The sequence below is a fragment of the Heteronotia binoei genome, chromosome 9 (genome assembly GCF_032191835.1).
Source record: "Heteronotia binoei isolate CCM8104 ecotype False Entrance Well chromosome 9, APGP_CSIRO_Hbin_v1, whole genome shotgun sequence".
Classification (NCBI taxonomy): domain Eukaryota; kingdom Metazoa; phylum Chordata; class Lepidosauria; order Squamata; family Gekkonidae; genus Heteronotia; species Heteronotia binoei.
The window spans coordinates 88,262,424-88,286,967 of NC_083231.1; the positions used below are offsets into that span (position 1 = coordinate 88,262,424).

Here is a 24,544-nt window from a genome sequence, read left to right on the forward strand (position 1 = left end):
TAGCACATAGGCTTAAGGAACCAAGGTCAGAACACAAAGTGCTGACAGCACCTTTAGGACTCCGCTTTCTCCCATTGTGGCTACCCTTAGCCCTTAGTTTTCTGGCACACCAGCATCTTCATATTGTAACATCTTCATAACATCTTCATGTTGCAAAGTGGTATAGAGGGGGAAGGCCTGGACTATAAAAGTTGCCTATTCTGGTAGTAGATAGAGAAATGGCCAGTCAAAATAACATCTTATGAAGCTCATAAGAACATCTGAACTGCCATGGTTGCACTCCAATGACTGTATTTAGGAATGTAACATATGTGTTCCTTTGCCTGCCAGGTTAAATTGCTACTTTCCTTTTTGGCTACTTCAGTGCCAGCTTGGAATCCTTCCTGGATCCTGATTAGAATTAATTTCATTCTGAAGTCCCATGGACATACACTCCTGTAATTCCAAGATTCAAGGATACTGGGGAAAGTGCTCCATGTTTTGAAACAGAAGGATAACAAAATAGTCTTTCAAAACTAGTCGTTTGTATGATGCAAAGCAGTGGTATGCAAGAGGGTAGTTTTGAAGAGTTTATTTTTTATCTATTTTACAATATACAAATGTGCATTTCCTGGGATCTCTGAATCTCATGATTGCTGTGTGCACACCCATGGACTTGAGGTTAAACCCCCCCCCAATGTTTGCAGTCCATGATGTGACTGGAAGAAAACAAGGAGTTTTGTTGTTGCTGTTGCTTTAAAGTCACAGCCTACTTATGGTGATCCTGGTGGGAGTTTCAAGACAAGAGATGTTCAGAGGTGGTTTGCCATTGCTTGCCTCTGTGTAATGATCCTGTTATCCCTTGGTGGTCTCCCATGCAAACGCTAAGCAGGGCTGATCCTACTTAACTTCCAGGGTCTGATGAAATTGGGCTAGCCTGCGCTGTCCAGGTTAGGTAGGGAAATTAATAACACTACAAAGCAAACATAAAATTGGACTGCTTGTCAAATTTCATGAAGATTAGGTTTCAATACAAAGAACACTCTGATGATAGAGGGCCAAGATTCAGTTGCAAATCCATTAGTAGTGTTTTACTCCTTTGACTTGCCCATCCCTATTATTATCTGAATCAATGACAGTATCTTTAGGTAGAGGCTCAAGAGAACATTGTGTGTGTGTGGGAGGGAGGGAGGAAATGTTAGTAGCTTTGTGAATAAGAATAACGAAGGTAAGGCAGAAGGTAATATTGTACCCCCATTTGGTGCCATGGGGCGAAACTCTGGTTCAGCAGGAGAAGATATGGCCACTTTAAGGGTATTCTGCTGTTCACCCAGAGTTTTCCCACAGTACCAGCTGAAGGGTGTCATGTTTATAAGCTTCATGTTTAGCAGGGGATGCTGATACTTTTCCATAAAAGCAGTGTTAGAGCCAAACTAAGATGCTATCCTGTTAATATTTCAGACATCTGATTCTCTCAGTGGGACAATTTAACCTTAACATAAAGGAAATTTCTACTGATTTGAATCCATTCCTTAGGAGATGTTAAGTTATTCAGTTCTGATAAATCTTCCAGAATTCTGTTATTAGTTTCTAATAAATCTTAGAATTCTATGTGGTGATTTTTTCCCCTTCTCCTAAGAGCAGGTAGGGAATCTGCCAGACACAATAAGAATATAACATACTTTCATTAGGTCATTGGTGTTGGTAAAAGGCAAGTTCACGTCTATTACAGTATTATTGATGGGTTCCTTTCTTCTGTGACCTCAGGCAAGGTCAGCCTGTATATCCCATCTCAAGTGGATTCAGGCAACCCTACCCATCCTCACTTTCAGTCGACACTTCCATGTCCAGGTAGGTGTAGGAGCTGAATGACTGACTGGCTGGGAAGTAACCACTGGAACTAGAGGGGCAGTTTGCTCTTCTGCTTGCATCCTGGTGTATGCCTCTGCTTGCTTTTTTCAGTCAGCTAAAATGCATTTATTTATAATGCTGCTGTGCATCTACAGTTTGCCTTCATCTATTTTCTGAAGTCTCTAATTGACAAAACAGCCTTTTAAAAGTCACTTGTATCACACTAATATAGTTTACATATTGTAAAAAACTCACTGTGGCTGTAACTTCAGTCATTTTAGAATGTTTAAAAACCCAGTGTAATTATGGCAGCACAAGGAAATATTAACGTTCAAACCTGCTTTAAGATAAAGGCAAAAGCTGTGTACGCATGGTTCTATCTGTACTGGTGTGTGAATGGGATGTTACTGTTAGTGCAGGGAAGTAGCACTAATTGGGACCTGGCAACAGAGACCATTTTCAAGTCAGTCTATGTGGTGATTCTGCACTATGGAAAGATGGGTTCTAGATATTGTGCTTGCCGTATCCAAAGTCTGCATTGTACCTGTGTGTTTTAAACAACAGACTTATGCATACACAATCAATCACTCAGGTTTATTATGGTCAAAAGACCAGCAAGTGCATAGACAATCAAAAGCATACATGTTAATTGCCTAGATAAGGGTTTGATTTTGGTGGGCTTCTATGACATAATTGATTTTTAGTGGCTTTCCGTGTATACCCCCACATTCTTCCAATTGTACAAGACACTATTGAATCTAATATATTACATTCTGTGGCAGCCCCTGTTCACTATGATATAAGTTTCTTGGTGGACTGTGCAATTGGTTAAGCTATACCAAGCAGGCAAGAACAATAGAAGGAAAATAGAAGAAGACTTAGACTAGCATTGTTCAATTCCACTATAAGTACTCAGTGCAAACTTTATGTACATGTGTGCCTAGGACAAAAACAAGACACATGGTATTCTTTTGATTTCAAAGGATACCTAATAGATTGTCATGTGATCAAACAGTGCTGACAAAACTTGGGTCACATTGTGTAGGCTATATACCCTATCATGAAAATAGGATGTTATGCCTTTGTGTAATGATATACAAGTTTTCTGGCTGATCTAGTTACAGGTTTTCTTTTGGGTGTTGTTTATTGGCTTATTCTTCCAAATAAAATGGCCTAGGATTTGGAGTCCTGTTCAGCTGAAAAGCAGTAGATTCTTTAGTCAGTATAAGCATATGGAAACTGCTATTCAGCTTTTAATTTTCTGCATGATGATTCTCTCCTTTTGGCTGGTGGTGGATTCTTTTTTTTTAATGTCTTCTGTACTTGTGTGGAAACTTGTTTTGGTTAAGAGCTATTTGGCTTTTGAATTTAGTGATCCTATTAAATTCCCTTGTGTCTTTCCCCAGAATTTTCACAAGGTTTCTAAAGACGCAAAACAATTGTTTCCCCACACAGATTATATAAAATAAGAACCATACTTAATAAAAAGGTCTTAACCAAATTGTTTCATACTTTGGTATATCACCGTATGTATGACTCTTGCAAGAACTGTATGAATGAATTGACTTCTAAGGAATATGCTTTAGTTTCTGCAGGTTTTCTCTTCTGTGTCCAAGTTGCCATGATGAAGAAGGCTGCCTTCTTCTGTTTTCTTTCTCTAGGTTTTCACATCATATGATTCCTGGACCCCCAGGACCTCACACAACTGGGATTCCTCATCCAGCTATTGTCACGCCTCAAGTCAAACAGGAGCATCCGCACACAGACAGTGACTTAATGCACGTGTGAGTGAGTCTTCTCTGGGATAGTACTTAATCTGCAGTGCTTGGATAAATAAGGCAACTATGCAAATGTGGTGTGACCATGCTGTTCACTAGTTCTAACATGCTCAAATTTGAAAGGGCAGTAGGTTGAGTACTAGTTTATGAAAACCTTTAGTGCCTGGTTTGAGTGTGATATATACAAAATGAGACAATGTCTGTATCCCTCTACTAAGCAGTGTATAATAGTTCTTCTCTTGCATAATTTTGAGGTTCAGTCAAGAGGAGGCAAACAAACTGAGGTTGTATTAGGGTTGCCAGGTGGGAGGCTGGAGATCTCCCGCTTTTACAACTGATCTCCAGCTGGCAGAGATCAGCTCCCCTGGAGAAAATGACTGCTTTGAAGGTGGATTGTATGGCATTGCGGATCCCCCTGCTCTCTCCCAGATTCACCCCCAAAGTCTCCAGGTATTTTTCAACACAGACCTGGCAACCCTAGGTTGCATACAGAGGGTGTACATAGAAACAAGAATGAATGTGGAATGTATTTACTGCAGAGTAAGCTTTGCTTTCCCACTCCATTTGTTCTCCTGTCCTCATACTCTAGGCTATTGCTTTGTGCATTTATGTGCACACAGTCAAACACTGAATTTTGTGTGTGTAATTTATTTCCTTTTTCAAAAACTTTGAAATCTGATTGGGCAGAAGGCTTTTTAATTGATGCAAGGCCTGCCAGCCAGTGTTGTGCAAAGTTCTGACATAAGTGCAATCCAATCTATGCTCTACAAATCAGAGTCTACTTGAATGAAAAAAGGGTTCCTTTCCTAAGCCCTTTCCTAAATATGTGCTTCAAGACAGATTATGGCACATACCCACTTAAAAGTAGCATCAGAAACAAATAAAGTTGCCTTCAGTGATGATATTCATAAACCCTCTGGGCTTAGACCATCATACTCTCTTTAACACATATAGAACAAAATGTTACAGTAAGAAATAAGTCATTTTTAAAATGTAAATATAATCTAGGGTATTGGTTGATTCCAAAGTAGATGAGTATTTCATGCTTCCAATATGGTACTTGCCAACTTTTAAAAAAAGAATGGGTGCAACTATTAGACCTGTACTCATTATCTTGAAAGGTAGAGAGAATGATGTGGAAAGGTGAAAACACTCATGTATTTAAAAGGACTTAGTGGAAGCATATTTACCCATCTCATTAAGGGTACTAGGTACCAGATTTTTGCAAGTTATGAGTCATTACAGGAAATTCTGTTCCTCTATAACTTTGCTGAAAGCTGTTTCTAGCTCAGCTGTTTATAGGAGTGTTCCAAAGTCTCTTGCTCCTGCGATCAAATTAGTGATTCTGAAAGGTCTGAAACTACTCTGTGTATACAGATCAGGCATGGGTATGTCAAGAATCCTGAAAATGGTTTGTGAAAGAAAATAGCTTGTATTGGAAGTGGCTCTGAGGCTTACTGCATAATACACAGAGGAGTAATGCCATGCATGATATACACTGTGCTTCTAATTCTCTCTCAAGGCAGAAACACTGCAATATAATCGAGTATAAAACTCAGAAGCAGGAAACACTGATCATCTGCAGCAGATACACCTTTCTTGTACTTAAGCTGGTAATTGTAACAAGTGCTCTCTTTCTGTGTTTTCTTTCCTCCTGCTACCTTCAGGAAGCCTCAGCATGAACAGAGGAAAGAACAAGAGCCCAAAAGACCTCACATTAAGAAACCTCTGAATGCTTTCATGTTATACATGAAAGAGATGAGAGCGAACGTTGTAGCAGAGTGTACTCTGAAAGAAAGTGCAGCTATCAACCAGATTCTCGGCAGAAGGGTATGGCAGAGCAATGTGTGTGTTTGTATGCATTCATGTACAATATTCATCACATGTTATGTCCCCTCCTTCCCTTTCCTTCAAATGCAGCCAGGCAGCCTATTCTTTAATGCATTTACTAAACAATTCTTAATTAGCCAGTAAAACTGACATCTGATATGACAACTTAAAATAAAGTTGAGTTGCTTTGTCATGCCACAGGCCTGGTGTCAAGTGATCAACCAGGGGTGGCCAAACTGTGGCTCGGGAGCCACGTGTGGCTCTTTCACACACAGCGTGTGGCTCTCAAATCCCCCATCACCCCATTGGCCAGCTTGGAGAAGGCATTTCTCTCTTTAAATCACTTCTCCAAGCCAAGCCAGTTGGCGGCTTGAAGAATGCATCTGTAGTTTAAATCTTCCTTCCTTCCTCCCTCCCTCAAACATCTGTCATATCTTCTGTGTGGCTCCTACATTAAGCAAGTTTGGCCAAGTTGCAGGGCCCAGGCTTTGTCCCCAGCCACTCCAGACATTAGGGACCTGTTGCCAGTCAGAGGAGGCAGTCACAGAAATAGATGGACTGATATTATAAGATAGTTTCATACACTCTTTTTACATTTAAAAGTGCTTAAACAGACCAGTCCCACCTAATTAGTGCCCTCAAGGTAGCAAACAATTGAAAACAACCAATTTTAAATACTTTAGGTTTTTTACTATCAAGCTGCAGCAGACTTATGGTGACCCCATGGGGTTTTCAAGGTAGGATACATTCAGAGGTGGTTCACCATTGCCTGAAAAATGATTGTAGAGCTTTGGGGATGTTTGCTGTTTGTCCTTGTATCCAGTGCCTGGGTTATACAATATATGTATATAAAACCAACAATTAAAGACAAACGAAAAGGAAGATCAGTTGGAGTATGCCAAACAAAACAGAAGTCTCTAGCTGCTGGCAAAAGACAGATGAACCTGTCTGGGAAGGGAATTCCATAGTTTTGGTTTCATGACCAAGAAGGCATTTTCTCAGGTTGCCATTCACCTAATTGCAGATGATGGAGGCACTTGCAGCAGGGCCCCCCGAAGATAATCATAGTTGTTGGGTAGGTTCATATGGGAGCAGGTGGTCCTTAAATTTTGCAGGTCCTAAGCCATACAGGACTTTTAAAGGTCAGTGCCAGTACATCTGTGCTGATATATTGGCCATGTCATATTCTGATGTGAAATGGTATATAATTTTTATACTTTGTCCAAACTGAGAATTGCCAAGACAGACAATAAAATCATTGCTGAAAACCATAGGTACTATAATGAAATTCCTAGGTGCTGTGATGACCTGGCACCTGGCATAACCAAATGGTTACCTGAAATAAGTTGCATTTTTTGTGCCAGCACTGTTTAGTTCATGTAAATTTCCATGTTAGAGCTAGTGAAGTCTCCTATTAAAAAATCCCTAAAAGTATGCTCTGTTCACACCTAAGCAAGAACAGGGAGTAGCTTCAAGAGCAACGCAGAAAACAAAAGCGATGCATAGGACAATAGTTCTGAAGTGCCAGGACTGAGTGTTGTGGTGTGCTTATGACTAGTATCAGTAGTTTATCATAGGCAACAATTCTGCAGCACTGTAAGAACCTGAAAATATCTGCCTGCTCGTTGCTTAAACAGACCACTTCAATCTGCCTGTGTAGTTTACTGTGAAGCAATTGACCATAACATAAAATGAATTAAGTTTAAATTTAAATAGATTCAGGTGGGTAGCTGTGTTGGTCTGAAGCAGAACAAAATCCAATGGCACCTTTAAGACCAGCAAAGTTTTATTCTGGGTAATCATTTATTCTCTCTCACACAGACACAAATAGAAAGAGGCTAACAGATGATAAATGTACATTACAGAAATAAAATGGGAAAAAAACCCATAAAGCATTGGAGGAAAAGACTCAAGAAAGCCAGTTTGAAGCTGCTGTCAGGGCAAAGGCACTGTTCTGGATCCATTCTTCTCGTGTGGAGATCTTGGAAGGTGACCATGGCCTCTCCAAAATCCTGATCCATACATCAGAGCAGCTTCAAACTGGCTTTCAATCTACCTTTCCCTTCCTAATGAAGCCTCCCCCTCCAACTCCTTCCATAAGCCCACACATGTGAGATGGGGAACACCTGGGGTCATTGAATGTGATTTCAGCTGGATGGGTGGGCTGCAATGATGATAATTAGCAGATTCCTTCCACCCTGTTCGCACATTCTTGCATGAGCTTTCATTCTGTTGGCAGAGCTTGTATAACTTCTTTACAAATGGGAAGGTATATGAGTGCTCCAAGTAGGTTCAGCTCATTGTGGTTGAATGATCCCACTTTGTAATTTCCATGAAACTACAGGCTAGTAGATGAGCACAACAGTAAGACCAAATAGACAATTTATGGTGGTAATGGAAAGTGCTGTCAAGTTTCATGCCGCTTACAGCAACCCTGTAGGGCAGGGGCACAGCCAGGATTTTTTTAAGGTTGGGGGGCTTTTTAAAAATTTAAGGGGGCACCCACAGTTTTAAAAAGTCTCCCCAGCCTTAAAAAAGACAGGGTCTACAGGCCAAGTCTTCCTGCTTCTCACAACTGGCGGACTGTGAGAAACTTAGAGACCTGTCACCTCTTGCTATCCCTTCCTGCTTGCTGAGCAGGAGGAGAGAGAGGTGGGGCCAGCTGCAAGAAGCATGGAGACCCATCACCTCCCATTCTCCTGCCATCCTGCTTGGCTGAGCAAGAGGGGAGGAGAGAGAGGCAGGACCAGCTCGGGGGCTCTGAGTTGGGAGGCCTCCACAAGAAGCCAGGGGCAGGGCCCCCTGAGCCTGCACCCCCATAGCTATGGGCTTGCCCGTAGAGTTTTTAAGGCAAGAGATAAACAAATGTGGTTTGCCATTGCCTGACTCTGCCTAACAATCCTAGACTTCTTTGGTGGTCTCAAATCCAAGTACTAATCAGGACTGACCCTGATAAACTTCTGAGAGGCAATGCATCTAAAACTATTATCTTCACTTTTCTTTAAAATACAGTAAACACAGGCCTCCAGTACAAATTTTGAAATTCCTCCAACTTGAGTATCCAAAGGTCAGAGATCTTCCCCACACCATGACCAAATTAACACTTTACAGTTCTCTCCTGTGGCTCTGCTCCTTTCAGGATGAAGCCAAGGGTATGGATTCCTACTGATGGACTCCTACTACAATGCTAGTAGTGAAATCATTCACATGTCACCTAGCCTTATTTATAGGTACCCACGAAGCTTAAAGCACAGTGAAATTATCAGTATATAGGTTTATAAATAAGGCTCAAGTAAAGATGTCCCTGGAAGGAAAAGCCTTCTCCTTGGGATAAGGCACAACACTAGTAGCAGGGTGGGGGTGGGGAATCACAAGTCACCTAGCCTTATTCATTGCAAAAAATCTCTGCCATGAACTCACTGGTTTGCAGAAAAGTTGGATCCAAACCATTGGTAAGAACTTTGAAAAGCTTGACTCTGTCACTGCCTTTGGGGGAGTAGGGAGTTGGTATTTGCTTTGCTAGAAGGTCCTAAATTTAATCCCTAGGATCTTCAGTTAAAATAATTGGGTAAGAGGTAATGTGAAATACCTCTCCCCAAGAATTTGGATAGTAAGAGAAGGCAACTGATCTTGATAGATCATTTTGTCTGGCTCCGTCTAAGACAGCTTCATATTTGCATGTAATGTAAGGACTTGGAATAAGGCACAATACTGGTACTGAAAAACATTCACAAGTCACCTAGCCTGATTCATAGGTACATATTAATGTACCCACAAAGTTTATGTAGCCTAGAAATATGGCTTTCATGTTACATGCCTCCTGGCTCTGGGATTCAGAGGCTAAGTGTCTCTGAACAAGGAGGTTCCTCTCACCATGGCTAGTAGCTACGGATAGACCTATCCTCCATTACCCTAAAGACTAACAAGTTTGTATTCTATAATAAACTTATTGGTGTTGAACAGGAGTTTTATCATACCTGAAATTCTGATACAGCTTACACAGCTATCCTCTGTAAGTATCCCTCTCCATTTGGAATGTGATCCTTCTCTCCTTCCAGCCATTTCTACATATGATGGTTACCAGTGGTTTTTACTGTTACGCTCGCACTACTACACTGTTAGAGAACTGAAATTCACAGTTAACATTCCAATATTTGAAATTCCTTAGCAGCCAAGGCACTGTTCCAGGCTTCTCCAACACAAGACAATTTTAGGACAAGTGAACTGTGCTTCTCTCTTTCTCTCTCTCTCTCTCTCTCTCACACACACACACTCATAAACATATCCTTTTCTTAGCCACAGTGACTTCTGCCTCTGCTCCCAAGTAGCAGATCAGTCTAGCTCTATCCCCTACAGCTGCCTCTCAGCTGTTTCACAGCAGGAAGCAAGGGAAGAAGCTTGCTTCTAAGACTCAGGGGGAGGGGGGAGAGAGGGGCCAGATGAAGCACAGAAGGCACATTGCTTTTTCAAAGGGTCCCTGGCTTTTGCAATGCAATTAAGAGTTTGAGTTTCAGAGGAATCTCTTTCCAAAGGTTAGAATATCTCCTCTGCATTTTAGTACTTTTGAGTTGTGTGATTCTGAATAATTTGCCATGATTGTCCAACATAGGGTTGTGATCTCCTATTTTTGGCACTTCCTGGATTTTTTACAAGTTGCTCACTCTCAGTTGCTGATAGACAGTTGTAAACATGCACAGATTTAAAGTATGATTTCAATAAGTAGTTTTAAAGGTTGTTTTTTTTTAAAGCAGAGCAAGGTCAATTCTAACCCAGGGATTTTGAAAATATGAAGCATGGCTAACATTGGCTTCTATATTGCACAGACATAGCTTTTATACATTGCTTTGTTGAGTTCAGAGTTGAATGGATATGAGTTGTTGTCACGGGGATTTCAGTTATGTCCCTGCCATTCAGCTTGTGGCAAGCCAGTTGTGTACCATCTGCCACCATATTCAAGGTTGGACTTTTACCATACCATTGCAAATACTAGAGAAGGGATATTTTATATGGCATGCCAGCAGCCAAATCCTGTAATGTTGGCAGATACATACAACCAACTGGCCTTGAGCTGAAGAGAGACAAAAGTTTTTCCTGTGACTGCTGTGGACTCAAAAAGCAATTCAAGTGATCCAACAGTACACAGTGTGATTTATACACAAACTACTCTATGAATATTACATCTGTTCAATGGCGCTAATAAGTGTTGGATCCACGTTACTTGTGCAGACCATGATCCATAGAGGGGTGTTTATGCCTGAATGTGGAATCTGGAAGATTCCTTTTCACAGTTATCCCTAACAAACTCCTCAAACTACACTGTAAACTCTCATAGTAAGAAATAAAATCAGCAATAAATGCTAGTACACTCTCAAAATGTTCTTATTTCAAATCCCTAAACAGTTTTTTCAAATATAAAGAGACATTTGGAGTTTCTGCAGGAGCAACACTCAACACACAGCAAAACTCAGAAATATGTGGGTGAGTGCATGGTAATTTGGTTCATGGTCATGCTCTTGATCCACAGCTGTCCCACTTAGACTCTGGCCTACGTTCTATCCTAAGTATTAAATTATGAGACTACTACACTCTTCCATGAAGGACACAGGAATTACTTTGGCAGACAAGAGGCAACTGAACTTTTAAATAATGGAGAAAGCTGTCAAAGTACAGACAAGCGTTTAAGCTAATTCAATGTTTGTGGAAGTCAGAGCAGGAATTTTCCTTCCTATGGCACATTTGGACAGAAACATAATCAAACACACAGACAGTGCTTTGGTGGAGCCAAGCAATAAACTTCATAGTATTCCTTTGCAAATAGAACCCTAATCACTCTGACGCCAAACCCCATTTTAAAAGCCAAGGGTTTAGGTAGCTGGCAAGCACAGCCTAAGCTAAAGAGAATGAAAACCCAATCTTAAAGAAAAGGTTTCATCTTGTAAATAGAGAAGAAGATTACATGTAATGACAATATGTTGAGACTCATATCCTGCTATGAAAGTCTTGAAGGAATAAAAAGGAAAGATCTACCCTAATTAGTAACTTTAGCATCTGAGACATGATTTAAATCTGCCTTCTTTGAAACCTTTCAAATGCTGCAATGAAGAACAATACATAGCTGATTCTAGATAAACAGGTAACAGAATATCAATGTACCATCTCCAATAGCTGACAATTCTATCCTGGTAGCAATCATTTGGGTACACTACAGCCGACCAAGTATGGACCCAGATTAGTCACCTCTGTTGAGAACGGTTCCCTGACTTGCTGGAGAATGGCCCTGTCTGACACTCTTTTTTAGCTCTTGTTTTACACTAGAGTCCAGATAAGCCTGACCTTAACTGCACAAGGCATGCCAGAAAGAGCCTTGAGTTCGCTCTCTACCTTGAAAGGGTGTTCATTATATTTTACATTATGTTCATTCCCTCAGAAAGTGAAATCTATTTTTCCTTCTTCTAACATTATTGCTATATATATATACACACACACCCCCCCCATAACTTTCAGTTCTTGAGTGTTAAGTGTTGTAGCTACGCATGAGATGTTCTGTCCTTTTTGAATCTTATATTGTGATTTCAGGTGTCCCTCAACCCTAGACTGTCTGAGGGCAGCCTAGATTTGAAGGTTCAACAAGGTCCTGTAATATTCTGATTTTGTAAAAGTTCATAACCTAGTTTTAATTGGAATGCATTTGATGGTGCTGTCATTCTGAGCACATGTGGTTGACTTTCCTCTCATGTCATATGGAAAACCTCACCTTGTTCACCTTAACAGTTCAAGAGCAAATCCTGTGGCATTATTTAAAAAACTGGACTTTTTAGTAGAAGAGTTTAAAGGTTTGAACTCTGCAGAGTTAATAAAAACCTGTGCTGTGCTGTATCCACTTCTGTATAATAATCTTGGTAGCAAGTTACTGCTCAGAACGGAACTGGCAGGGTGAGGAGGCAACTGGATGCCAGCTTGGGGGTCCAGAGCACATGGACACCTATATGCAGTTTATAGTGTAATAGCAATGAATGCTACCGAAAAAGAACTAGCACTGTCTGCATGAGTGAGGTTCTTCTTTGATCATAAACTTCCTGAATAGAGACAACTGAACACAGTAATGAGACAATCATGGGTATACCAACAAAGGAAAGGAAAGGTGCCCTGTGCAAGCACCAGTTGTTTCCGACTCTGGGGTGACATTGCTTTCACAACAGACTTTTTACGTTGTGGTTTGCCATTGCCTTCCCCAGTCATTTACGCTTTCCCCCCAGCAAGCTGGGTACTCATTTTACCGACCTTGGAAGGATGGAAGGCTGAGACAACCTCAAGCCGGCTACCTGAAAACCCAGCTTCTACCGGGGATCGAACTCAGGTTGTGAGCAGGACTGCAGGACTGCAGCTTTAACACTCTGCGATGATGGCATTAATCCCTCTACTTACTTCAGTTGTAATTTCATGAGTGGTCCTGTTTCCTTACTCTTGGCGACATATTGAACTCTTGGAATCGTTGAAGTGGCTTTCCACTCACCAGTTAGACCTCTGCTGCCCATTAGGTTGCCTTATGTGTATCATAATACAACACTGACTCTTTTTCTCACTTTTATTTGCAGTGGCATGCACTGTCCCGTGAAGAACAAGCTAAATATTATGAACTAGCTCGGAAAGAAAGGCAACTACACATGCAGCTCTATCCAGGCTGGTCTGCAAGGGACAATTATGTAAGCACCCTATTTGTGCTTTATTCAGTTAATAGTTGCTGCAGCTGAAACAGGAAGGAAGTGAGGGAACAGGTACTATGTAAGATCCAGCTGTGTCTGCTTTGAGAAATTATCTTACATTCCCACCTGTTTAAATAACATTTCCATAGCTCAAGCATTATCCCAAGCCATCTCTGGATGCATTTCTAGTCCAGCTTTGTGCCATATTGTAAATACATCAAAATGGCACTTCGGTGTTGGATGGTTTGCAAACATCTGGAGCACTGGCCTCACATCTGTCCTCCATCTGATCACTGTTCTGACATGTGTTTATCACATGGTTAATAAATGTCCATGGCAGTATTTGTTCTACTAGAAGCCCTGTTGGGTTACTCTAAAACTCATATGGTCTCTGTCTTAATTCATTACAGTTAGAATAGGGTGTGGGGTAAATTTCATGTCTGGATTTGAATGAAATAAAATCTTTGTCTTAAAATCTATTATGAAGTAAGCAATGAAAAATTTAATTTGCAAGTTTTTAATTTCTGGTTATGAGTTTCAATTGTTAAAGATTTTAGGTAGCCAAGTTGATCTGTCAAGGAAAATAATCCTTCAAACAGCAGCAGTGTAATACCTTTCCTCTGGAACCAACCACATTTTTATGGAATAATAAACAAACTTTCAGGCACACAGAACACTTCATGAGACTAGATGTTCAATACAAAAAGAAAGAAATAGGGAGGGGGGCAGAAATATTCTAGGTCATTATGGAAAAGTCTAAAGTTTGCAGATGGTAGCCTTTTAAACTGAGACTGGCCACTTTTCCTTCTGGATCCCACTGCATTCAGAATTTGTTTTTACACCCAGTGCCATCTAATCTAATCTGAAGCATCTCCTGCTCTTCATTTCAAAAGGCTACAAGCTGTAGACCCTGGGCATTTCCCATCATTTATTGAAAGTAGTCTTTATTTCTCTTTCTGTCTTAACCCCCTGCCCCACTTCCTTTCTTGTGAACATAGTGAACATCCAGTTTGAAGATTTGTCGGAACTTCAAAGTATGTAACGGTTATCCCAATAATATGCTTTTGTTTTAAACTGTAAATCTTAAAGCAGAGTTCTTAACAGAAAAAAATCTAAGTGTCATTCAGCTACAGTGAAACTCAGTTGACATTTACACTTGAAAATTTTCTCTCTTAAAAAATAAGTTCCATACTGATGACTGCTCAAGAACTATTTGCATGGGAGTTAGGTAAGGTTGTGCCATGATTACTCCTACATAAAAAATTAAAGGAGACGTCTAATCCCAGTCCCAGTTCTTTGCTTTGAGAATCTAGAGTGTCTTGCACACTCATGACAGTTTCATTCAGCAGTTGGCTAAATCCATAAACAGTTTGCCTAGATAATGCCAGGTGTAAACAAACTTACCTCTAAAACAAATTTCAAGGAAAGTTGCTTTTTTATAAACCTGCAACCATTTAACAACCCCTCTTTCGAGCATCCTTAAATTTAGTCCCATTTGAAAATACTGTTCCACTTTGATAAATTATTCTAAAATAGAAGGAAGGTGGCAGTAGCCCATCCATTCATATTCTATTCATCACATGTGTAGTCCTTTCAGTTGGCTATATGAGCAGTGAGAAGTTTGTAAATAGAGGGGCTTCAAATGAAGGTAAACAGATATTTGTTAATTTTAGATAAGTTTGTCTGTTGGCTGTTTATTTGTATCCCACCTTACCCACAAGTGTGCTCAGGGTGGCTCATAACACAGAATGAACCATTAAATAATAGTTCATAAAAACAGCATAGCACTTCATCAAGATAAAATACATTAAGTTAATACCTAACAGCAACTTAAAATTCCTAACTACAGTGAAATCCCGTGACAATGTCAGGTGGGACATTACATTTTCCTCAGAATAATTTAGTGGCTGAGCCCACACCTCAGAACTGGGTCTTGTAGTGATCCTTCAGTAAATCCTCCTACATAAGTGGCCTTTATAGTTGATATAAACATTATGCATCATTTCTTGCAGCTTCTCTAATCACTGCTTTCTGGCCTAGTCTACATGTACAGCAAAACAAGGTAAAATTTGTAGGTTGCTAAGTGAGCAGACAACTTTTAAGTGAGGAAAGAGTCACATTTGTTTTAAAATGCCTCTTAATGTAAAAAAAAATCCTTACAAATAAAAAAAAGAGCCCGTTGGTGAGAGAATTTCTAGCACAGCCTTTTATATGCTATAATTAGTTTCTTCCATAACAAAAAATCATTAAAGTGGGGGAACTTTGAAGAATGTGATCTTTCACCTGCAGTCTGAAATTGCACAATCTGTTCTACTGCCTTGGCACTGTGCCACCTAATTACAACCTCACCTGTTGCATGTCTAAACTAGGTGATAGTTTGCAGTAAAGAGGACTCACAAATACAGGTCCAGAAGTTGAACATGGCTTTAAATATTACCATAGTTTGGCTAATAACCAATATAATTAGGAATTGCTACATTTTTCTGACATATGTTCTTCACAGTTTGTCACACTGAAGTAAAGGGTGTTAAGAGTCCCTTGAAACATTTTTGATGTCCTTTGATCGACTGGAATTTGTCCCGAAAGCAAACTTCAGTTTCATCTCCTTTAGAGTTCAGTAAAGTTTGCAGGATTCAGTCTTGTAAACACTTTGAGGATTATTAGAATGCAGACAACTGTCCAAAAATCTGGAGGATCATAAAATATAAAAAATATTTTTTGGTTTATTGTCACCTATCCACAGAGATGATGCAGGGTTTTTAATGGGCTCTTTTTGCCTCCCTCTGTGTAGGGAAAGAAAAAGAAAAGGAAGAGAGAGAAGCTACAAGAATCAGCATCTGGTATGTTTCATAACTGGATTAGATATTCTGTGTGTGTGTGTTCAAAATGCAACACTTTGTGTCAGTGCTTCATTCTAACATTACACATAAAATCCATCACAGAAACAGCTTCATAATTGATATATTGAGTCTCATGTTAATTCTGTGATTGCTTGTCTTCCAACGCCCAGCAGAGTGTCAAATTCTGAGTCTTACTCTCATGGTGAGAGAATGTGTGGAATCAAGCTCCATGCCACCTGTTTTCAGAATCTGGAAGAAGGGAACAGACTCCATTCCTTTGGAGGCCACAATGGCTGGGGACTGCTTGGTAGTACCTGTGACTGTAGGAGTAATTCCCAGCAGCTGTTTGGCAAAGCAATACTGAGCTAGAGCCCAAAGTGGGGAGGAGTGGGGGGGGGGCAGTACAGGCTCCATAGTGGCCCTGGCAACCAAAGATGGTTTTGAGCAGCTGTTGAATCACTACCTCCTTGACTACACATATAGGCAGGCAACCAATAATAACCAATGACAACTCTTTTGCTTGTCCCACTGACTCTGCTGGTCCTGGCCTGGGCTTCAACAAGTAGCAGCTGGGAGTCTTTCTCCTGACACTTGTAGGTGCTTTGAGTGAGTCTCAGCCCCATTGACCTCTGGAATAATGGAGAAGGTTTGCTTCTTGCTAATGAAATAGGTGGTAGAAAATTTGAATCCATACATTTATCCCCACAGTGAGTATAGTGGGTAAACTCTATGTGGGTTTGTTGGGAATATTTCATTGACATTCCTATAAACCAGTGTGTAAACTCTTCTTTAAAAAAAAATGATACACTCAAACAGCTCCCTAGTAGGTTGGCTCAAAGCATCAGTGAGGTCTTTTCCACTTATTATTATTAAATACAAAATGGCTGGTATAAGAACCATGAAAGGCAGAGGAAACAAATCGGCATACTATTCTAGCATAAGACTTCTTTTTATTTGGAATGTGGAAAAAATTCTTCAGTGGAAATTTGTTAAAGAACAACAATCTTCTACAGGTGCAGCCCCAAGAATGACAGCTGCCTACATCTGAAGCATGGTAAGAATATTTCTAAAAGCCTTTCTGCTAAACTAAAAAAAAAGACATTTGTAGGTCTTTCTAGCTTTAAACTCTTGAACAAAACATGACTTCAGCACACATTTTTGAAGTGCTTTCTCCTCGAATGAATGCTCTTGTGATTGATGGTTTTTATACCGGCTGTGTTTTTAGCCTCTAACTATTTTTCTCCTTTAATTTACATACAATCTGACCATACCTCACTGAGTAGCTGTAAGTCTACCTGTGATGCACTAGAATGATTTCACTAAGCAGTCAAACCATTTTGGCCAGTAGTGTGATGCAAAAATCTTCATTAAAAGAAGCTAGAATTGTTTCTCAGCACCTGAGATAATTTGCACTAATTACTACTCACCTAGTGCTCTCTGGGCAAGGGGAGAATTAATTTGATTCCCTGGTACATTTTTCCATTTGAATTTCATATTCATGGAAGTGGGGTTTTATTTCAACTCAAGACTTTGTTTCTGTTGTCACTGTTCTAAGTGTTGGTTGTGTAAATCTTGCTACAAAAACTAAAATATAATAATAATCTAAATGTTTGCTAAAAAAAGGATTTTTAGATTTGATACCACCATTCAAAGCTTAATGGTAGACATCAACTGCTATGTTTGCAAATTCTCTTCTGCCTAGTTTACTAGCAAAAGTTCCGCAGTGGCACCTTTAAAAAAGATACTACAGGAATTTGAGGAAGTGTCAGGGTTAAAAGTGAATTTTTCAAAATCTTCAGTGATGTGTGTTAATGTAAAACCAGGGTTACAATTAGCAGCTTCAAAAATTTTGGGTATTCCCATAGCAAATAAAATGGTGAAATATTTAGGGGTTAATATTCCTAGGAATATTAAAAAAATATTTGAGTATAATTATAAAAAAATCTGGAGTGGAATTCAAGTTAAAATGAGAGACTGGAGGAAGAGGAAGGAGTCAATTAGTACAAGGAATGCCATGGTTAAAATGTTTCTAGTTCCTAGGTTGACTTATTTATTTTATGTATTGCCTTGGCATATACCAGAATACGTACTGAAGAGATGGCAAGGAGATATAGATAGATTTGTTTTTGCATCAAAGAAACCAAGGACAGCCAATAGGTATAGATATTATGGTATTAAAGATGGGGGATGGGGGATTCCCAATATAATTTACTATTATGATGCATATCAATTAAGGCACTTAATGATTTGGTTGGAGGGAGAGTTAGGAGAAGAGCTGAACGGGATAGAAAAGGAAAATTTAGAGGTAGTAGGAGGAAAGGAAAGTTTATTTGATAGAACGAAAAGGAGGAAGAAGATAGGTGATAAATTATCAACCTTTATAGGGCCCAGTAGGGTATGGGAGAAGTGGAAGAAAGAACTCGCTCCGGAGATATCATCTATTATTAAAATGTGGTACTATGATAAATTTGCTCCATTAAGGGGATCACTGTCAAAGGAAGTAGGAGATAAACTGAAGAGGATTACGATTCAAGAATTGAAAGAGGTTTGGGGTACTGATGGGGTGAAGAAAGAGGAGTATAATATTTTGAATAATATTAATTGGTTGTTAAAAAGTCAAATCTCCTCATTGCTGAAGGAGGAAGAACTTAAAAATATTGGTAAAAGAATTAATACTCCCTTTGAAAAATTGGTGAAAGAGTATAGAGAAGATAAGTCAAAAATAGTTTCAAAATTGTATAAGATTTTATTAGGTACAGGGAAATCCCCGAGAGAATTTTTGAAGGAACATTGGGAAACAGATATTGGAGATAAAATTTTAGATGAAGATTGGGAGAGGATGTTTAGATTACCTCCCTTTGTTACAACATCTAGGTTAGTGCAGGAGCAGGGATTGAAGATGATACAGAAATGGTATTATACACCCATTAAGATGTATTATATTTCTAAATCAGGGAGTAAAAATTGTTGGAGGAAATGTGGAGAAATTGGATCTTTCAGTCACATGTGGTGGGATTGTCCCTTAGTGAAAAAATTCTGGATGCAGGTTGGCATAGAGATGACAAAGATTATGGGATGGAAAATAAGTATATCCAAAGCAATGGCAATTATTAATTTGGATGGTGTGGGATTAAGATCAAAAGAGGATAGTAAATGGATTAATTTGATGTTAGTAGCAGCAAGACAAGTGATAGCAAGGAATTGGAAAGAAGCTGAGGAATTGACAATTAATCACTGGAGGGATAGAATGAATAATATAATTATTTTGGAGTATTTAACGATGAAGATACGAAGAATGAACGGATTAAAGGTTAGGGAACAGGAGGAGGGGTGGTTTAGGAAGATGGTGAGATATTTGGAAAAGTTTAAACAATTTAAGACGATTGGTTGGTTAATAAGAAAATGAATGGATAAGATGTTTAAATAGAGTGACGGAGTTGTATTTGGACGAAATGTTAATAGTTATAAATTTATGGAATATTATAATGTATCTGGCCTGGGACTCTCACAGAGGTGGATTGGTGGTGGAATACATAACAATAAAATTTTTTATAAAAAAAAAAAAAAAAAAGCAAAAGTTGAAAGCTATTGCCGGCTGTTCTTGCAGGGTCTGTCTTAGATACAAACTTCTAAAATTGTTCTAACATCGTGCTGGCATTGAATATGTTGATGTTGGGAATTAACACAAGTTCCTCCACTCCCCCCCCCCCCCCCCGATTATCTTCTGGCTGTCTTGAATAGTATGTTCTATATAATCAAACTTCAGATTTTAAAAAGCAAACCAGCTTTTTAAATAGAAACAAAATGAGAGAAGTTTTTTGCTTACTAAACCCCCAAAATATTCTGTTCCCAGCAGGCAGGCATTACCTTAGTTTCCAGTATTTACTATGGGAAACATGCATAGTTTCAATTGCCATGAGAACAGTCTTTGTCAAAAGGGAACTGGCAAAGGTGTCATACATAATTTAATGATACAAGAAGTTGGCCCCTTTTTTTCAAACAGAAATGTCATTAGTCTCTTACAAGAGAAATGCATGTTGTATTCATTGCATGTGGCTCCAGATAGTGGTGCCTAAGAAAAACATCTTGGAGGAATCATGTGTTTTTCCAGCTACAGCTGATTGCCATTTGGGTTCTGGGAAAATGCAGCATCCTGTAGGAGAAACTGTTCTCTGAAGATCTCAACAACAGATGAACAACAACTGTTAGGATTTGTGTGTGCGCGCGTGTCACATTGATAATCTAAACAACCCTCTAAGTTTAGAAACCAGATGAGATCCAGATTGAGTTGCCAGGGAGGAAAGCATTAAGCTTCCTGGATAGCTCCCTAATACTCTGCTATTGCTTGTCTTTCTGACCTTGCTGGGAAGCTAACATCAACCTCAATTCCCTTGTCTTTCCTCCATTTCCCAGTGCCATCTTTCTCCTACAAAAAAAAATAAAAAATCCCAGGGTTTCAAAATTCTTCTGAATCCTGGAAACAGATAGATTATGCAAAAAGGAAGATACATGCAAATTGACTTGATTTTCATAATCCTGTTCAGAGTTCAGATTTTCTTGGCACTCTATAGACACAGCTGTTATAGCTGGCCTCAAGCAGAGAACAAGACTAAGAAGTACCCCCTGTATGAAAGAGGGTTCTAGGACAAATTTAGCAGTATAAACACAGATAGAAGTCTACTAGATGTCCAGTGTGTGTGTGGTTGTGGGGGAATCCTTCCCTGATTCTCTTCTATTTCTGTTACTTGGGTTACTCTCATTCTGAACCTTTGAAACCTAGATCCAGCTGATACATGGCATAGTAGAATCATAGTATAATCTTATTTGTAAACTGCCTCTGGAGAGGTAGTGTATGATTTTTTTAATATAACTAAATAGCTTGGAAGAGGGGAAAGGATGCTATGGGACTGTAGGTGAGACAGCTTTTAGGTCATGCAGAGACAAGACAGCACAGTTGTGAATTATTTTGAGTTTCTTCTTTTTCTGCTTAAAAAACTACTTTTCTGAAATCTGGTGCAGTACCTGCATGTGCTCCTTTGTTTTGGCAGCAACAGAAGAGTCATCTCTAGAGAGATAAAATCTGTGGAAATTTTGAACCCATCAGGTTATGGGAATGGAAAATTCAGACAACAACAAAATAAAAATATATGTGATACTTCCTTTATTTATCAACCCTAAACTTATTTCACTGCTGTAACACTGTAATATTTATTTATTTGATTGATTGATCAAGCAGGCTCAGGGCAGTTCACAACACATAAATAAGCAGTTTAAAGGATAAAAACATAATACTATAAAAATTAAAATTCAATTCCATACAAAAATCACAAGATGGTGACAACATAATTAACTATCAAAGATTTCAGGTTTTCACGGCTGGTAACATCATTAGGGTTTGTAGAATCTTTCGGGCTCAAGTGGCGACCCCCACGAGAGCCGGGACTGCCCGTACCACAACATGGATTGCCGAAGTTGCGGGAAGACAGGCCACATCGCTTGGGCGTGCCGGGCCAAGAGCAGCCGGCGGCGACAGTCAGCACATCACGACTCCACCGAGGCTCACATGACGGCGTCAACCAGCCTGCAGGTACTGAACTTGGTCCTCATCGAGGGCAGCCCATGCATGATGGAAGTGGACTTGGGTTCCTCCATCTCAATAATATCGGAGGAAACCCTTAAGAAACTGTGCCCCCACTGGCGCCTCCAAACCAGGCCGGCCGACTTTGTTCTGAGGGACTTCCAAAAAAACCCTGTGCACATCGTGGGCTGGGCCCGGGTACGGGTGGAGAGAGGGAAGTTCAGGGGGTCTCTGGACATCTTGGTGGTCAAGTGGCAGCTCACTACCTTGCTGGGACTGGCCTGGTTCCAACCCCTAGGGATCCAGTTAGTGGGGGTGGATCAATGCAGGCAGGTGGTTTTGAAGACGACTGCCGGGAATTCCCAGCTGTTTTCGATGGGACCCTGGGGAGTTACAAGGGACCACCCATCACCCTGCCGCTCAACCCCATGGTCAGGCCGATTTGGCTTACGGCAAGGCGCGTCCCGTTCGCCTTAAAGCCAAAGATCGAGGCGGAGCTGGACCGCCTCACAGCTCAGGGAGTCCTTGAACCGGTGTCCTACGCGGCCTGGGAAACCCCTATAGTAACGCCGGTCAAACCAAATGGGGACGTGAGGATTTGTGCTGATTACAAGTGCACAATCAATAAGGCTCTCCAAGACAACCCCTACCACGTGCTGGCGGCCCTGGCCGGGTCCAAGATTTTCGGCAAGCTGGATCTAGCGCAGGCGTACCAGCAGTTGCCGGTCGACGCCAAGACCGCTGAAGCCCAGACCATCATGACCCACAAGGGGGCTTTCAAGGTGCGGAGGCTTCAGTTCGGGGTTAGCGTGGCTCCGGGGATCTTCCAGAGTATAATGGACTCTCTCCTTAAAGGGATCCCCGGAGTGCAGCCGTTCTTTGATGATGTTTTAATCACCGCCCCGGACGCCAGGAGTTAAGCAGCCGCCTGAGAGAAGTACTCCGTCAATTCCAAGCGGTGGGGCTTAAAGTCAAAAAGGAAAAGTGTTTACTGGGGGTGCCGAGGGTGGAGTTCCTGGGGTTCGCCGTAGACGCAGCAGGGATTCACCCGACGGAAGACAAGACCAGAGCTATTGTCCAAGCCCCAGCCCCCACATGCAAGGCAGAGCTCCAGAGTTTTTTGGGGTTACTGAATTTCTACCATTCATTCTTGCCCCACAAGGCGGCCATAGCGGAGCCACTCCACCGGCTGTTAGACAAACAGGCCCCGTGGGTTTGGGGGAAGAGACAAGCAGCGGCGTTTCAGGCAGTAAAAGACCTCCTTGTCTCTAATGCAGTCCTCCACCATTTCGATGAGGCCCTACCGCTAGTTCTGGCCTGCGACGCTTCCCCATATGGGGTGGGCGCAGTCCTGGGGCACCAACTCCCAGACGGGAGGGAGGTGCCGGTAGCCTATTATTCAAGAACCCTGTCACCGGCTGAGCGCAACTATGTGCAAATAGATAAGGAGGCTTTGGCTATCGTGGCGGGGGTACACCAATTCAATGATTATCTCTACGGTAGGCGCTTCACCATCGCCACTGACCACAAGCCACTCCTGGGTCTCCTTGCTCCGGACAGACAGACCCCACAAATCGTCTCACAGCGGGTCCTGAGGTGGAACCAATTTTTAAATTCATACACCTATGCCTTGGTACACCGGCCGGGTAAAGCCATGGGCCACGCAGACGCACTCAGCCGCCTACCCCTTCCCTCAACAGAACCCGACCCTGCCCTGGCCCACATGATAATGCTCCTGGAGTCCCTGCCGGAGCGGCCCCTCCACGCTGCGGAGGTAGCTCGGGCCACGAGCAGGGACCGCACACTCGCACGGGTTCTGGACTGGGTGGGCAAGGGGTGGCCAGCGGGCAAGCTGGACAGCGTGTTCTGGCCCTTCGCATTTCGCAAATACGAGCTATCCTCGCATAAGGGGTGCCTACTCTGGGGAAGTAGAGTGATGATCCCTCCCCCGCTGCGCAAACAGGTCTTAGACGCCTTACACGAAACCCACCCAGGGATTGTAAGGATGAAAGCTCTGGCCCGCAGCTACGTGTGGTGGCCAGGCATGGACAAGGAAATTGAGGGGTGGGTGAGACGGTGCCAACCGTGCCAGGAGTCTAGACCCGATCCGCCCAGCACACCAGTCCACCGCTGGGAATCCAACCGCCGGCCGTGTTCCCGCCTCCACCTAGATTTCACCGGGCCGTACCAGGGGCAGATATTCTTTATCCTGGTCGACGCCTACACGAAATGGCTGGAGGTGATCACCGTAGCATCCACCTCCACAGCAGCCGCGGTCAAAGCCTTGAGGAGGGCTTTTAGCACCTACGGGATCCCCGATACCCTGGTCATGGACAACGGGACCGCATTCACCTCTAGGGAATTTAGGGAGTTTCTCAGCCGGTACCTGATACACCACATAAGGTCCGCCCCTTTTCATCCGGCCACCAACGGCCAGGCCGAACGCATGGTGCGTACCACCAAGGAGGCACTAGGTCGCATCATACAGGGGGACTGGGACCGACGGGCTGCCTTCTTGTTCCTCAATAGGGTCACTCCCAACACCGCAACAGGGTCAAGCCCCATGGAGCTCCTTATGGGACGTAAGCTAACAACCCGGTTGGATAGGCTCCACCCGGACCGGGCCACGGATGTCCGCCGCTCACCAGAAATCAGGGAAGCAACGCGGGGGTTCTTTCCGGGAGAACCAGTGTTCACGAAGAACTTCGCAAGCGGCCCTGAGTGGGTAGCGGGCAGGGTACTGAGAGTCACGGGGTCTAGGTCGTACAAGGTAGCGACCGAGGGGGGTCAGATCCTGCGAAGGCACATTGATCAGATGCGCCGCCGCACCTTGCCCAAGGAACCACCTGGGTCGGGGGAAGCGGAGAGCAAATACGGGCCAGCAACGGACACCCCAGCCGCGGCATTGCCGACCCTACCAACCTACGATGCCCCGAGACCGGCCGATCCCGATCTGCCAGCAGAACCGGCCAGTACCCCGACGGA

The 24,544-nt window shown here is 41.9% G+C and overlaps 1 protein-coding gene across 6 annotated transcripts in view; it reads left to right on the forward strand.

The window, feature by feature from the left end:
* LEF1 (lymphoid enhancer binding factor 1) overlaps positions 1–24,544 on the forward strand; it is a 146,440-nt gene that overhangs the window by 108,465 nt on the left and 13,431 nt on the right. For 3 of the 6 annotated variants that reach the window (XM_060246940.1, XM_060246941.1, XM_060246942.1), the window contains 5 exons: positions 1,747–1,830; positions 3,492–3,614; positions 5,276–5,438; positions 13,034–13,141; positions 15,933–15,981. In XM_060246940.1, coding sequence (XP_060102923.1) covers positions 1,747–1,830; positions 3,492–3,614; positions 5,276–5,438; positions 13,034–13,141; positions 15,933–15,981 — 527 coding nt within the window. Of the gene's footprint in view, positions 1–1,746; positions 1,831–3,491; positions 3,615–5,275; positions 5,439–13,033; positions 13,142–15,932; positions 15,982–16,994; positions 17,036–24,544 lie in introns of all 6 variants that reach the window. The other 3 variants (XM_060246943.1, XM_060246945.1, XM_060246944.1) reach the window with 3 other exon arrangements.